The 16,391-nt window shown below is 41.4% G+C and overlaps 1 protein-coding gene and 1 pseudogene across 4 annotated transcripts; one reads left to right on the top strand and one right to left on the bottom strand.

Moving 5' to 3' along the window:
- Positions 1 to 25: 25 nt before the first annotated feature.
- On the bottom strand, positions 26 to 1,800 carry LOC110493690 (uncharacterized; annotated as a pseudogene). Its single transcript, XR_016490495.1, has 5 exons — positions 1,725 to 1,800; positions 1,016 to 1,177; positions 669 to 824; positions 374 to 484; positions 26 to 245 (listed from the first exon to the last, which is right to left on the bottom strand). The product of XR_016490495.1 is annotated as an uncharacterized LOC110493690 (transcript).
- Positions 1,801 to 2,480: 680 nt separating this feature from the next.
- Positions 2,481 to 15,815, top strand: tesmin (testis expressed metallothionein like protein). Of its 3 annotated transcripts, XM_021568081.3 has the most exons (12): positions 2,481 to 2,616; positions 3,077 to 3,521; positions 3,821 to 3,949; positions 4,512 to 4,574; positions 5,604 to 5,772; positions 6,043 to 6,185; positions 6,401 to 6,477; positions 8,664 to 8,735; positions 8,955 to 9,057; positions 14,207 to 14,344; positions 14,691 to 14,824; positions 15,187 to 15,811. In XM_021568081.3, the coding sequence occupies exons 1-12, from the start codon at positions 2,543 to 2,545 to the stop codon at positions 15,368 to 15,370; spliced, it is 1,731 nt and encodes a 576-aa protein (XP_021423756.2). In that variant the 5' UTR covers positions 2,481 to 2,542; the 3' UTR covers positions 15,371 to 15,811. The 3 variants fall into 3 exon arrangements, with proteins under 3 accessions (XP_021423756.2, XP_090073242.1, XP_090073239.1); XM_090217116.1 differs by lacking the exon at positions 5,604 to 5,772 and having other exon boundaries at positions 2,596 to 2,616; positions 15,187 to 15,815; XM_090217113.1 differs by lacking the exons at positions 2,481 to 2,616; positions 5,604 to 5,772 and having other exon boundaries at positions 3,062 to 3,521; positions 15,187 to 15,815.
- The last annotated feature ends 576 nt before the right edge of the window (positions 15,816 to 16,391 follow it).

The raw sequence follows: 16,391 nt of genomic DNA, 5'->3' as shown, positions 1-16,391 counted from the left end.
ATACAAAGAAATCAGAGATTGCAGAGCAACCTAACAGCATAATGTTGCAATTGTGCGTTGTATTCTATGATCTCTGCTCAGTGTTTTGTCCCAGTGAATTGTCGGCAGTACAACTGCACATTACACAAGTTACTGTTTCAAAGTTGAGCTTCACCATGGTAGCTTGTTTCCAGAGTTGTTGAAGAATCCCCCATGATGCTTTTCTGTCAGAGACAGCAAAGATGATCCTCCGCACTCAAATCCACCTATTCCATAAAAGACAGGAAATGCTGCATAACAGTCAATTTATTGAGATACACAGAAATATATTATAATGTATTCATATTAAGGACCCAATCATAAAACACCTCAACCAAGCGTATGAGACACTCACATATGGGCCACCTACGTCAGTGCGCACCCAGCCAGGGTGAAGGGCTATACACAGAATCCCTTCAGATTCCAGGTCAATGGCCAGACAACTTGTCGCCATGTTCAAGGCAGCCTACATATGTAAACAAAATGAGATGGACAGGAGATGGACAGGACATGTAATGACTGTGTACACATACAAACAGTCAGATTAATTATCTTCACACCCAAACATCCTATGGCCAATATTGCAACCGGAGATGATCTGTAATGTTTATATGGGCTCTGTTAAAAGGACAATTACTGTTGCTGTTCACCTTTGAGGTCCTGTAAGCATAGCTTTTGAAGGCTGCTCCGGCTCCCCAATTGGCCTTAATGGAGCCCAGTATGGAAGAGATGTTTATCACAGCTGCCCTACTGATCCCCATTACAGTGGTCCGTGCAGCAGCTGCCTGGAGCAATGGCAGAAATGCCTACAAGAGCCAAAAACATAAACAACTCAGTCAAAAACATGACAATGTGATCTGGACAGTTACAATGTAGGTTTCTTAGATGAAGTAGGGAACCGGTCATAAAACTTGGGTATGTGAAGATCCTCTGTACTCCAACAAAATTAAGAGGTTTCTCATTCATGCTGTTCTAGAGGTGAAACAAATACATTTACCTTGGTGGCAAAAAGAGTAGAAACAGTATTACTCTCGAAATTCGTCAGGTGTCACTGTCTTCAGATCAGCTGTGTTGTTTATGAGGCAGTTGAGCCCATCACCTCCCAGTATGGATGACACCTCGTGAAATGCTGAGTCTATACATGACTGGCTGACAACATCTGATAACAAAGAGAGCACGACCATTTAAAAAATTACATTCTTCACAAGAAACAAACCATTTTTGTTGTTGCTTGTTTTTATTTAAGAGGAAAAGGTTTAATTAGCTAATGGTTATTTCAGTTTGGCATCTCTTCATGTTCTGTTGAGTACTTGAAATATAAAATTGAGCATGTAATCAGTTACTTGAATGTTTTAATTTAAAGAGAAGCCCTGTGAGGAACCTCAAGCCAAAACCCAATACAGTGCCTCTTCCGCCATCTGCTGGAATACCAAACATGGCACATGATACACATAGGATCATATCCCCAACAAAATAATTAATCCATCCGCATTACTCTGCGCTCTATTTTACGTAATTATGTTGGCTATGCTACTCACCAAGCCGTACAATATAAACACCTTTGTAGGATTTGGCAATATTATGAAGATCCCGATGAAGAACAACTTTTATCATGCATCCCTAGGTTTACAGTCAAGACATATCCTCACACGTGTATTCCAATTGGATGGAATTCATAAAACAAGTTGAACATGATGTTCTCCTACCTGTGCTGCGGGTGGTTTGCGCGCAGTAACTTATTGTGGTCGGTCGCTCGATGCTTCTCGCCAGGTCTTTCACCATTTGTAGACCGAGGCCTCTGCACGCCCCAGTAATTAGTACAGAATGACATTTTCAAAAATGTCGATTCATACTATTTAGAATATGTCTGTCAGTTTACTTTGTTTGATGATTAGGAAATATGATTGGCCTGTCCAGACAGAACTTTAGTAGCGTTACAATCTGAAGGTGTGGTTATAAAACAACCCGACTGGACCAATGAGGGGAGGTGCGCTTGATTTAGTGTCTGTCAACTCTTTTCTTATTTCTTGCCATTTTTACAGAAAAAAATGTCAGTTTGACCTGCCTGTTGCCTTCTAAATGTGTTATTTTTATTTATTTTATTTTTCAGCAACTTTGAAATAATATATCATATTATTTTATACACAGGTAGGGTGATTAGAGCAGGTTCAATTTAATTGTGGCATGAATCATGCACACTGATTTGAAAATACAAACGCATTTACCATTTTCACATTAATATTTAGCGTTTAAGCATTGCATTTTCGAACTGACACTGATCACCCGCCATAGGACACTAACAAAATATTCAATAATAACAAAGATCTATTCTATTTAGATGTGTAAAAACACAAATAATTAGTAAACTAATACAAGCCAATCAAAAATGATTTCCCTCTTAAATCAGTCCAATCCCTATTCACTACTCATTTAAATTATATAACATTATTACTAGCCCCAATGTGCAAATCCAAAACATCCCCCCTGGCACTAGCCAAGCCATCGAACGCATCCATTTTGAAAGATGGATGTGGCTCGCACCGCCCCTCCCTCCAGTCACTTCGCCTCAGGAAAGGTTCTTCCACAGCTGACTGTCAGGTAAAGTTATTGGTGGAGGTAGCTAGCTAGTACTAATTAGCTTTGAAACACAAGCATTGTTATTTGTTGTGAACTGTCCAACTAATAGCTATTGGAACAAGAGAGGTCGAGAAAAAAACGTAAAATATTTATATGAATAGTATTGTACTAAGTTAGCTAGCTACAGTAATTAGCTCAACTATCTATTCTAGCTATGCTAACGCCTAAAATCATGACGAAGGAAAGCTATATGTCAAATGTATTATTGAATGGTGAACTGACTGATTCTCTAGCTAATTTAACTAGACTAGACATCTGGGCCGATTTCCCAAAAGCATCTTAAGGCTAAATTGAATCGTTAGAACCATGCTCATTGATTCTAACCATGAAGTCAGCCTAAAATGCATCTCTGGGCCAGTGTTTTACTAACTATCCATCCAGGCTAACACCACTGTCACTGATTTATGCTTCTGTCAGGTAGGAGCCTTGTTTTCAGAATGAGTTGCCTCAAAGAGCAAAACCAAAGAAGTTTGGACAATGGATCCGAAACCTCCGCTGTCTATTCCTCTGAGAACTATGGTCGCCACCTAAGAACATTGGACGTCAACATTGATTCAGGCGATCACACTGACTTCAGTGTGCCAGGAGTGATGCCCCATGGTTCAGGTGGAGAGTGGTCAGGGTACAGCAGAGAAGCTGGGTCCAGCAGGATGGACCACCACTGTACCAACTACAGATTCTACCCACCTCCACATGATGCTGAGCCCTCACTCCCTCAATACCAATTTGCTACTCATGGAGATTATGTGCTCCCCCAGTCTAGCCCGTTCCATTTAATGAACCCCAGTTTAGCTAATAACAGTAATCTCAGTTCACTTGGTGGCCAGTGGTCATCTGAGGGCCCAGTCCACAGCAATATGTTGTCAGTAAGTGCTAATTCAAACCAAAAACAAACCTTAGAAATTATATTACAATCCTCAATCTATGGGTGAGTTTGTATTGCAACACCTGGCGCCCCGAGTGGGTGGAGATTTTAAAAATTACCAATAGAATGGTCTAAAAGGTGCAAACCCGGGGCATCCGGCGATGCAGAATGTACTTACCCAATACACTGATATTTTATTGGATATTTTGACATCACTATCAATTATTGAGGTGGTACAGTATATTGCTCTAATTCAAGTTTGTGTTATGTTACATATTCATTTTATTTTGTTTTGTCCAGGGTGAAATTTATGATGCTGTGGCGAGCATTTGCCCAGACAGCAAGGATGACCACGGACCAGAGTCCTATCGCAAACAGGAGACTATGGCCGAGCTAATGCCTCAGAATCAAATGGACATCAGTCAGTCTGTAAGAGGATTTCCAACTTACTGTCTGATGAGTACAAGTGTACATGTAACCTACATACTGCACATGCTTGCAATGACACAGATAAATGGTAATAATGTATAATGCAGGACCATAGACAACCTTTACCAGAAAGCATTTATTTCATGAATTTTGCACTGCAGGAATAGACACATTCTTGGATTCATGTGATCAATGAAAAAGGGTTGACTGTGTGAAAAACGGGCTAAATGTCAGCGTGACAATTTTAATATGCAGTCTTGCATAGCAAAGAGAATTTATATGATTTGATCTAGCCTTGGAAACCTGATTGAATGGTAATTATTGAATAGGGCTCTCTGAGTCAAAAGATAGAGAAGTATTCTAAACATGATCGCAATGACCTTACAAGAGTCAAATGGTGTGTTAGTTTGTGTTAAGCAATAATTCTAACGAGGATATGTGAAGGGCCTTTCATAACAACCATAACTCAAGACCATTACTGTGTGGATTCTCAGTGATATGCATCTTTAGCTATGAAATGCCAGGCATCTGATTATAAAATCTCTGTGTTTTCGGTCTCTAGGCCAATGGGCCGCTCACTGTGTATCTACAGCACCTAGACCACCAGCTTGGGGAGAACGCCACTGTGAGTGTCTAATTGTTTAGCCTAGAGATATATATAAAACCCACTGGGCACAGACTTCAATACAACGTCTATTCTATGTTGGTTAAATGTAATTTCATTGAAATGACGTGGAAACACCAGTGTGTGCCCAGTGGGAATTTTCCACTGGGCACAGTTTTCCATCCTCAACAACATGTATTACCTTTAGGCACTACAGTACACATTCAATTCCACAATGAAGGCCTACTCTACAGATGGACATGGTTCTGTGAGTGTGTAGAAGTAAACTGTAACTCCATAAGAGTACCACAGTATGAGTCATAATACCCATAAAACCTAGCAATTAAACAGGGAAATAGTTCAAATAGTTTTTTCACCATCCATTTTCCCATAGGGGATTTTAGAAACACTTAAATAATGGCTGTGTTTCGTGTAGGCTTACCCTGGCGTGACGTTTTGATAACGATGGAAATCTCTCTCAGGGCAAGGTGACTTTTATTAGTATATTTGCCTGTATTTACCTCCTCAAAATGAAATGCGAATTAGCTCATACAGATCTACAAATGCCATGATCTGGATGAGACTGCCGAATCAAGGCAAAGGTAAGAATCTCTGGATTAACTATCTAATGTTAACAACATTTACTAATGAATAAATAAGCAACATTTCCTTAAATTGACAATTCTGTGAACTGTCTTTGGCAAGTCTTAAATTGACACAATGCCTGTTCGCAAAAATGTCAGCTAAAAATTACGTACAGAAGCTTGCAGGGATTTGTAGTCTTGCATGATGTCTACTTTGATGCTAATTAGCATTTTCTATTCTCAGAGTAGAGCTGAATATATTGATAAGTCACCTTATCCGAGAGATTTACATGGTTACCAAAAAATCACACCAGGGTAAGCCTACACAAAACACAGCCCTTATTTTAAGTGTTTCAAAATCCCCTATGGGCAAAAGGAATGGTGGGAAAACGATTGGAACCATTTCCCTATTTGACTGCTTGGTTTTATGGGTATTATGACACGTCCACTGTGGGGCTTTATCTAGGTTGTGTGCAACATGAGTGGCCGAGGGCAGATGGTGGTAATGAACCATTGTAGCCCAGGTCAGATGCTCCACTCTTTGCCTCCTGGCCACCCTGACTCCAGTCCAGAGACCCACTACTACACCACATCCTCTAAGGAAAACTCAGAGCAGAGCTACTCAATGGGAAAAGGTTAGAGGCAGGCAGATCACGTCTTAGTGCTGTGTTGTTGACGTGTAGGCTACCATGAAGAATCTTGATCATCCCATACCTCATAGGCCTACTGTTGTTGAGCTGTTCTGGTTATTTCAATACGTCTTAATAAGTAAGCCAATATTGATGTATAAACTATTTAATCCCAGAATGTTTATTATGTATTTTTAGATAAATAAATATTCATAGCAGGGTATGTATGATGTGTTGTGCAGTATCGACACCAATCTCATTCTTCATGTACTACAGCTTCTCAGTCCTACCTGCCCTCTATTAGCCTGCCTCCCATTGGGCCCAACCACGGCCTCCTTTCCCCCAACCATCTGGTTTTCTCTGGTCCTCCTAGCTCTGGATACAGCTACAACCACATACCTGCACCCTACTTCTCACAGGTCAGTAGCATGTCTGTCTCATCCTCAAGTCTCATGACCTGCATAAGATCAACTGTGGCTTTAACAATCAAAAAATGTAGGCCAGAATGTTTGCTTTTACTACTGATAAATAACACTAAATCAACCATCAAACTTGAAAAGCTAAAAAGAAAAATGAACTTCATAACAGTTGACCATGAAGTTGAAAAGTGACATGTATATGGTTGTCCTGCCAGTACCACCAGTATCCTGAGTATCCTGACTCCCTATGCATGGTCCCTGATGGTCAGTCCACGGCAAGCAGTGTCTTACGGTAGGAACACTAGGGGATGTGACAAATGGAATTTGTCCCGGTTTTCCATTAAAACGATAAGAAAAATGCAAAGGATTCCACATGAATCCACTTAAATACTACTTTACTAAAAGTCTAAAAGTATCTAGTTTTAGATGTACTGAAGTACAGTGGTGGAAAAAGTACTCCAATGTCATAATTGAGTAAAAGTTTTTTTTAAAAGTATGCTGTACATCAAATTCCCTATATTAAGCAAACCAGACAGCTCGATTTTCAATTTTTTATATTTACAAATAGAAGGATACACTTCAACACTCAGACATAATTTACAAACACAGTATTTGTGTATAGTGAGTTTGCCAGATCAGAAGCAGTAGGGAGGGCAACCTGTTATATTGATATGTGTGTGAATTGGACCAGAATTTTGGCCTGCCTGAGCTTTCAAAATGTAAGTAATTTACGGTGTCATGGAAAATGTATGGGAGTAAAAAGTACATATTTTCTTTAGGAATCTAGTGGAGTAAAAGTTGTGAAGTTTCAATATGTAACTTTTTGGGCGATCCGACCAAATTCACATAGAAATGCTGGTTATACACTGCTCAAAAAAATAAAGGGAACATTTAAACAACACAATGTAACTCCAAGTCAATCACACTTCTGTGAAATCAAACTGTCCACTTAGGAAGCAACACTGATTGACCATAAATTTCACATGCTGTTGTGCAAATGGAATAGACAACAGGTTGAAATTATAGGCAATTAGCAAGACATCCCCAATAAAGGAGTGGTTCTGCAGGTGGTGACCACAGACCACTTCTCAGTTCCTATGCTTCCTGGCTGATGTTTTGGTCACTTTTGAATGCTGGCAGTGCTTTCACTCTAGTGGTAGCATGAGACGGAGTCTACAACCCACACAAGTGGCTCAGGTAGTGCAGCTCATCCAGGATGGAACATCAATGCGAGCTGTGGCAAGAAGGTTTGCTGTGTCTGTCAGCGTAGTGTCCAGAGCATGGAGGCGCTACCAGGAGACAGGCCAGTACATCAGGAGATGTGGAGGAGGCCGTAGGAGGGCAACAACCCAGCAGCAGGACTGCTACCTCCGCCTTTGTGCAAGGAGGAGCAGGAGGAGCACTGCCAGAGCCCTGCAAAATGACATCCAGCAGGCCACAAATGTGCATGTGTCTGCTCAAACGGTCAGAAATGGACTCCATGAGGGTGGTATAAGGGCCCGACGTCCACAGGTGGGGATTGTGCTTACAGCCCAACACCGTGCAGGACGTTTGGCATTTGCCAGAGAACACCAAGATTGGCAAATTCGCCACTGGCGCCCTGTGCTCTTCACAGATGAAAGCCGGTTCACACTGAGCACGTGACAGAGTCTGGAGACGCCGTGGAGAACGTTCTGCTGCCTGCAACATCCTCCAGCATGACCGGTTTGGCGTGGGTCAGTCATGGTGTGGGGTGGCATTTCTTTGGGGGGCCGCACAGCCCTCCATGTGCTCGCCAGAGGTAGCCTGACTGCCATTAGGTACCGAGATGAGATCCTCAGACCCCTTGTGAGACCATATGCTGGTGCGGTTGGCCCTGGTTTCCTCCTAATGCAAGACTATGCTAGACCTCATGTGGCTGGAGTGTGTCAGTAGTTCCTGCAAGAGGAAGGCATTGATGCTATGGACTGGCCCGCCCGTTCCCCAGACCTGAATCCATTTGAGCACATCTGGGACATCATGTCTCGCTCCATCCACCAACGCCACGTTGCACCGCAGACTGTCCAGGAGCATGCCCAGGCGTTGTAGGGAGGTCATACAGGCACGTGGAGGCCACACACTCTACTGAGCCTAATTTTGACTTGTTTTAAGGACATTACATCAAAGTTGGATCAGCCTGTAGTGTGTTTTTACACTTTAATTTTGAGTGTCACTCCAAATCCAGACCTCCATGGGTTGATATTTGATTTCCATTGATACTTTTTGTGTGATTTTGCTGTCAGCACATTCAACTATGTAAAGAAAAAAGTATTTAATAAGAATATTTCATTCATTCAGATCTAGGATGTGTTATTTTAGTGTTCCCTTTATTTTTTTGAGCAGTGTAGATCTATAACCGTGTGCTAGCTAGCTGACTATGACACTGCAGATATTGTCATAGATCATATGGTCAGCAGGTCATGGTAGTAACTCTGCATCTTCTCTTTCACCTTGATCAAGTCTCAGTGGATCTCTATGGGACTCCAAATCCAAGAAGCCCTGCAACTGCACTAAATCTCAGTGTCTCAAACTGTGAGTTGTATCACAACCAGTGAGATATACAGTAGTTTCTTTCCTACTCTGTTATCTGTTATGTAGACTGACAAGTGTGATCTCATGTGTGAATGTTTGTAGAATGACCAAGCAATGACTCAGCAAGTATTGGGTGTGTCCTAAGACCTTCACTCCTCATGTTATTTGCCATTGTACATTATTGTACTGGTCTAATCACTGTGTATGCCGTCTTTGTAGTTACTGTGACTGCTTCGCTAACGGCGACGTCTGCAGCAACTGCAACTGCATCAACTGCTGCAACAACAATGAGCACGAGTCAGAGCGATACAAGGCCATCAAGGTACAGTGAAACACTTGTCTCATTAGAGTTTTTCCTGGTTAGGAACAACTCCTGTCCCTACTGATTACAAGTTGTCCATTCTGTGGCAGTCATGACATTTTATCAGCTGATAATTATCATGCAGAAGACTGCTGGTCCCATCGTAAATGTCCGTTAATTAACATAAACATGTTTAGTATCTCCAGGCCTCCACACATACAAGCCGCTGAAAGACTGCTGGTCCCATCGTAAATGTCCGTTAATTAACATAAACATGTTTAGTATCTCCAGGCCTCCACACATACAAGCCGCTGAAAGACTGCTGGTCCCATTGTAAATGTCCGTTAATTAACATAAACATGTTTAGTATCTCCAGGCCTCCACACATACAAGCCGCTGAAAGACTGCTGGTCCCATTGTAAATGTCCGTTAATTAACATAAACATGTTTAGTATCTCCAGGCCTCCACACATACAAGCCGCTGAAGCGTCCCTTTGGAACATTTACGTTTAAAAAAAAGTATAATAAATCAATTTAATATACACCATCACAACACATCCATTCTATATTTTAGGCAGGTCTAAAGAAACACGATATGAAGAAAATGTATTTCAAAAGAACAGAATATGAGTTGACCTTCTGTATGTTGTTATCTGGCTATGCGCCATGCCATAGGCTGTGGGCTTGTTCATTTAGCAGACAAGATATGCTTATAAGTCTGCCATTCTTTAATATGATATGATTTTATAGTAAGAAGAACATAATTGAAAATAGCTGAATAAAATAGAAAGGATATTTTTCCCATTCCGGAATGCATATGAAGTGGCTATGTTGAGCGTAAAAGTGATAATTTGAAACAGGTGCTATACGCTAGGTTTAGACTTATTTGTCAACTTTAGACGTGAATGATACAAACCGTAGAATGTCTTAGAAATCAGAACATATATGGGTTTTATGATGTAACTATAGGCTATTGATGATGTGAGAAGCTTGCGCTCTGTTCGTTGCCTCAGGCTGCACACGCTGTTCTCTCATCAAGTGTTCATATTATTTTCACTATTCTCAATTTTATCTTGTCTTTATTTCGATTTAGAAAAAAGAAACAACCAGCGTGCTGCTCTTGCATCACTGTTATTTTTTTAAGCTCTACACATCGGCCTCAAGAGGACAGTGACACTAGCAAGAGAGGCGTGCAGCTTTCTTCTGTCATGTTATTCAATTGTTACCATACACCTGCAACAAAGATATCTTAAATGTGCGAGTGCCTTTTGAATTTAGAATGGCCCATTATCAGATAGGCAGGGGGAAAAGACGTCAGCCATATGCACTCAAATAGCGAGTGGAGCCCCCCGTTGGTTTCTTTTTCAATCACGCTGGTAGGCTTCTCCAGTTATTTCACTCCACCGCTGTTTGAGGAGCATGCACACTCTCACTGTGCGACAGGTGATATTCCGTCTAAACTCTGTATGCCATGGGCTCTCCAATTATGTTCCTGCAGCTACCCAGTGCTTAATTTGGGAAACCAAGTGAAATCTGTTCGGGAACATCGATGTTTTCACAACTAAACGTATTTCATTAAACTTTTGACAGCCCCTCTCTGCTCGCTGGAGAGAGGAATTGAGGAGAGAGAGGAGATGGAAACGCATAGTGGTGAAAATGCCCTATTCAAAATCAAATACTAATTCACTGTAATTGTAGGCTAACCAGCCTACTCTGTAGCCGCCCTGCACAATCAATAAACCAACAGCATCACCTAGGCCTGTAGGTTCTCTCCCAGACTCATGGATAGTAATGTTGGAGTGTAGCATAAGAGAACCAGTCCATCCAGTATGCATAATAATACAGTCCACACAAAGGTGATTACTATAATCTTTACATTTTTGGAGTATAGGCTGGACCAATTATGTACAAAATAAATCTTTAAATCTTTTTTTGGTTTTTGTATGTTTTTCTGTCATGTATGTATTGAATAACAGCACAATCATTATTTTAAATCAGGATTTTCGGGATTGGGCTCATAGGCCTATGCGTATACATAAGCTCTAATATGCGAAGGGATGTTTTGAAGTAATCATCACCTTAGAAAGCACAGTCCATTTCGTTGTGATAGGCTTTAAAACAACATCCACAACTACCATGTTTTACACTCAGTTTCAACTTATTGTTGAACTTCTTTCTTCATGTTGATCAAATCAAAAAATAATTTGTTATTAACTGACTTGCCTAGTTAAATAGAATAAATGTTTAAAAAATCTAATAACATTTTATTTGTCACATGCGCAGACCTTACAGTGAAATGCTTACTTACAAGCTCTTAACCAACAATGCTTTTAAGAATTTTAAGAAAAAAAGTATTAAGTAGAAAATAAAAGTAACAAATAATTAAACAGCAGCAGAAAGATAACAAAAGCGAGGCTTTATACAGGGGGTACCGGTACAGAGTCAATGTGCGGGGGGGCACCGGTTAGTCAAGGTAATTTAGGTAATATGTACATGTAGGTGGAGTTAAAGTGACTATGTGTAGATAATAAACAGAAAGTAGCAGCAGTGTATCATTGGGTTTACTTGATAGCTACCTACACAAATAGCTAGCTAGAACAAAGTGTTAATAAGATATTCATTTAAAAAGATTAAAAGCAATACAAATAATTTCTCCAGTAGGCATCTAGCCCTTTGATTAGCTTTTCAGGAGTCTTATGGCTTGGGGGAAGAAGCTGTTAAGAAGCCTTTTGGACCTAGACTTGGCGCTCTGGTACCGCTTGCCGTGCGTTAGCAAAGAGAACAATCCATGACTAGGTTGGCTGGAGTCTTTGACAATTATTAGGGCATTCCTCTGACACCGCCTGGTATAGAGGTCCTGGATGGCAGGAAGCTTGGCCCTGGTGATGTACTGAGCCGTATGCACTACCCTCTGTGGTGCCAAGCAGTGATGCAACCCGTCAGGATGCTCTCAATGGTGCAGCTGTAGAACCTTTTGAGGATCTATGGACCCATGCCAAATCTTTTCAGTCTCCTGAGGGGGAATAGGTTTTGTCATGCCCTCTTCACGACTGTCTTGGTGTGCTTGGACCATGTTAGTTTGTTGTTGATGTGGACGCCAAGGAACTTGAAGCTCTCAACCTGCTCCACTACAGCCCCGTCGATGAGAATGGGGGTGTGCTCGGTCCTCCTTTTCCTGTAGTCCACAATCATCTCCTTTGTCTTGATCACGTTGAGGGATAGGTTGTTGTCCTTGCACCACACGGTCAGGTCTCTGACCTCCTCCCTGTAGGCTGTCTCATTGTTGTCGGTGATTAGGCCAACCACTGTTGTGTCATCAGCAAACTTAATGATGTTGTTGGAGTTGTGCCTGGCTTTGCAGTCATGAGTGATCAGGGAGTACTGGAGGGGACTGAGCACGTACCCCTGAGGGGCCTACGTGTTGAGGATCAGTGTGGCGGATGTGTTGTTACCTACCCTTACCACCTAGGGACGGCCCGTCAGGAAGTCCAGGATACAGTTGCAGAGGGAGATGTTTAGTCCCAGGGTCCTTGGCTTAGTGATGAGCTTTGAGGGCCCTATGGTGTTGAACGCTGAGCTGTAGTTGATGAATAGCATTCTCACATAGGTGTTCCTTTTGTCTAGGTGGGAAAGGGCAGTGTTGAGTGCAATAGAGATATGCAAATTGGAGTGGGTCTAGGGTTTCTGGGATAATGGTGTTGATGTGAGCCATGACCAGCCTTTCAAAGCACTTCATGGCTACAGACATGAGTGCTACGTTCGGTAGCCATTTAGGCAGGTTACCTTAGTGTTCTTGGGCACAGGGACTATGGTGGTCTGCATGAAATATGTTGATATTACAGACTCAGTCAGGGACAGGTTGAAAATGTCAGTGAAGACAGTTGGTCAGCACATGCTCGGAGTACACATACTGGTAATCCGTCGGGCCCTGCTGCCTTGTGAATGTTGACCTGTTTCATGTCACTGGGCACCTACTTTTTAGTCTGTAACTGTTTGCCAGCCCTGCCACATCCCATGAGCGTCGGAGCCGGTGTAGCACAGTGAGGTGAGTTTTAAAAGCACGATACTGTTTTGATGAGTGTTTGATGTGATTTTCGATTGCATTTGCATAGATGTCAGAGTGGTTAGAGGGACAATAGAGCCCTGAGTTCCAGGCCATTAGGACCTGATGGAGGGACAATAGAGCCCTGAGTAACAGGCCATTAGGACCTGATGGAGGGACAATAGAGCCCTGAGTACCAGGCCATAAGGACCTGATGGTTGTTAGTGAGTTGGGTACAACCAACGCATGTCCAGAGTGCATGAAAGGAGATTAGTTGATTAGTCACATGGAATTTTGTTTGCCGGTGTGCCAATGATATGGTCACCACAACAGTGCTAGTCATGTCTTGAAACAACTGGTGAAGTTGTTGAGAGGACACCCATTGTATCTGCCTGCTGTCATTGCTGACAGGCACTACACTGCTTGAATGAACTCATCAGGGTTTGTATTGAACCATTTATGGATTCGCCCAAGGTTAGAGGGTCAGACTATTAGGGGAGTTTGATGGCTCAGTGAGCCACTGGAGTTGCCAGCAGACAGAAAGACAACAGCTTCAGTGGACCAGGGTTCCCCTACACACGTAGAAAAAAGGGTTCCAAAAGGAACCTTTGGCTGTCCCCATAGAACACGTGTTAAACTCATTCCACGGAGGGCTAAGTGTTTGCGGGTTTTCGCTCCACCCTTGAACTTGATTGATGAATTAAGGTCACTAATTAGTAAGAAACTCCCCTCACCTGGTTGACTAGATCTTAATTGAAAAACCTGTAGACATTCGACCCTATGTGGAATGAGTTTGACACCCCTGCCATAGAATAGCACTTTTGGATTCCAGATAGAACCCTCTGTGGAAAGGGTTCTTTATGGAACCCAAAGGGGTTCTACCTGGAACCAAAAGGGTTCTTCAAAGGGTTCTCCAATGGGGACAGTCGAAGAAGCCTTTTAGGTAGAATCTTTTTTTGTGTGTATGCTTTAGTGTTAGTCGGTATCTTTAATCTTGTAAGTGAAAAATATTGTCAAAGTCAACTGAGCTAGACGTGTAGGGAGTTGGTGATAAATAATGTTTAATTATTATTGGTAGACTGCTTTCTATGTTATTTTAAGATTGATAAACATATAATTTTCCTGAAGATTTGTCTGGACAGAAATCCCGAGGCGTTCAGACCAAAGATTGGAAACGGGAAACTGGGAGAGATCAAAGGACGCCACAACAAGGGCTGCAACTGCAAACGCTCAGGCTGTCTGAAGAACTACTGCGAGTGCTATGAGGTATATATGGATAAAACATTAATTACTCTGTTTGACTTAAGAGGAACCTGTAGTGTCAAGAACTGCAACGCTGCTGGGTTTTTCATGCGCTACAGTTTCTTGTGTGTATCAAGAAGGGTCCACCACCCAAAGGACATCCAGCCAACTTGACACAACTGTTTGAAGCATTGGAGTCAACATGGGCCAGCATCCCTGTGGAACGCTTTCAACACCTTGTTAGAGTCCTTTAGGCTGTTCTGAGGGTAAAGGGCACTGCAACTCAATATCAGGAAGGTGTTCCTAATGTTTGGTATAGCCAGTGTAGAATACTAGTCTGTAACAGTAGTGTTTCTATTGTCCCATACAGGCCAAGATAATGTGCTCATCCACCTGTAAGTGTGTGGGCTGCAGAAACTATGAGGACAGTCCAGAGAGGAAGACCATGGTGTGGGACAGCCCTGACACCACCTTCTACAAGAAGGCCAAATGTGACAAGGACAAGTGAGGACATCTAAATTAATTCAATGTCATAGATTTAAAAACATTTTTGAAAGCAATCATTCCCTGCTTTCTGTTCAACTCCCTTACCCCCCCCCCCCAGGTTTAGTCAATTAAATAATGAATCGTTTAAAAATCATAATAAATTAATCCTAAACATGATGGCTTAATAAGTAATTGACTAGGAAGTAGGCCATGAATGAATATCTATGCATATGTAGTGTAAGATGATTTTCATTTCACTTGACAAACAAATCATTTAGTCTCTTCAGGACTTGGCTAATTGCATTATGTTGTTGTTGTAAGGAGAGGAGAATGGTCTCCTCCTTCCTTCTTTTGTTCACTGTTGGTCTTTTGGCTGATAGGTGTCCTCTGTCGTGCATCACGCTCGACGTCGTGGAAGCCACATGCGGCTGTCTTCTGGCGCAAGCAGAGGAGGCTGAGAAGGAAGGCTACACGCTGTGTCAAGCTGAGAAAATGATTTTGGAGGAGTTCGGCCAGTGTTTGACGCAGATTGTTCGGTCAATATTTAAATCTACTAGCTCGTAGATAGAATCTCATGTAGGACAAGTTGATTAACATTTTGGATATGGTCTGTTCTAGACATGATGACATTTAAACTGCCATTTTTTAGCAACATGTTTATTAACAAGATGTTGTGAATTGTGTATGCGTATGTATTTATTTCTTACATAATTGATTTATGCATGTATTTATGAGTTAATTTATTTAACTTATTCACTCACTTTAGTTTAAGTCTCAGAATGGAGGACAGTTCCATCAGCTTTGGGTCATATGTCATTGGTTTGAAATATGAATTTAAAAAAAAATAGTTATTGTGAACAATTCTTTCCATTTCTTTCATCCTTTCTTTTTAAGCTGCAGAAAGAACGTTTAATTTTATGCAAATGTCCCTGTTGAGTCTCTGTTAAAATACAACATCCAAATGTACTGATGAGCATTCTGTGAAAATAAAATATTAAATTCCGACAATGTGATTAGTTTTAATGTTTCTAAATGTCTGCAAATAAACAATATGCAGAATCTTTAAAAAAAGATCTAAAGATCCAGGATACTCTAATTGTATTGACTTTCATTATGTCAATTGAGGTCTTGACGTAAGCTTTTTGTTTTTGAGCTAACAGCAACAGCCTTCCTAGGAGAGCTCAGAGTACCTGCAACAGTTGTCTCACACGGGGGTACTATTGAACCTGAGACCCTGTTGCTATCCCTAAAAATAAAAGGGGACAAGAACATTGGCCCAATCACAGATGGTTTGGCTTGGCTGTAGACAGGCAGCTCTTTTGTAGACATGGTAAGTATTAGATATTACAATTTTGAGTATTTTCAACAACAAAAAAACAGGCTATAAGGAGAAGTAATGGGATGTTTATTTATTTGTAGAGGTCAAGAACAACGATTCAATGGACTTGCACAATCATTGTGATTTGGTTGATTGTGGAATCACATGCTCAAAAGGTAAATCATTTTATTAATCTTGTTATTTTCTGAACTGTTTTTAAAGAACATGTATTAGTATACTTGTACTGCTAATGAATGCAGCAACTAC

The sequence above is a fragment of the Oncorhynchus mykiss genome, chromosome 2, assembly GCF_057628025.1.
Source record: "Oncorhynchus mykiss isolate SJ-2025 chromosome 2, ASM5762802v1, whole genome shotgun sequence".
Lineage (NCBI taxonomy): Eukaryota > Metazoa > Chordata > Actinopteri > Salmoniformes > Salmonidae > Oncorhynchus > Oncorhynchus mykiss.
The sequence above is the reverse complement of the archived record's forward strand: the minus strand, read 5'-3'. Positions and strand labels throughout refer to the sequence as shown.

What these genes read in the sequence shown, in the direction of transcription:
- tesmin (XM_021568081.3), top strand. Translation starts at nt 2,543, where the DNA reads ATGGATGTGGCTCGCACCGCCCCTCCCTCCAGTCACTTCGCCTCAGGA. An exon ending in AAATGGACATCAGTCAGTCT is followed by an intron (nt 3,950 to 4,511) that starts GTAAGAGGATTT and finishes TTCGGTCTCTAG; the next exon opens with GCCAATGGGCCGCTCACTGT. An exon ending in CTGCACCCTACTTCTCACAG is followed by an intron (nt 6,186 to 6,400) that starts GTCAGTAGCATG and finishes TTGTCCTGCCAG; the next exon opens with TACCACCAGTATCCTGAGTA.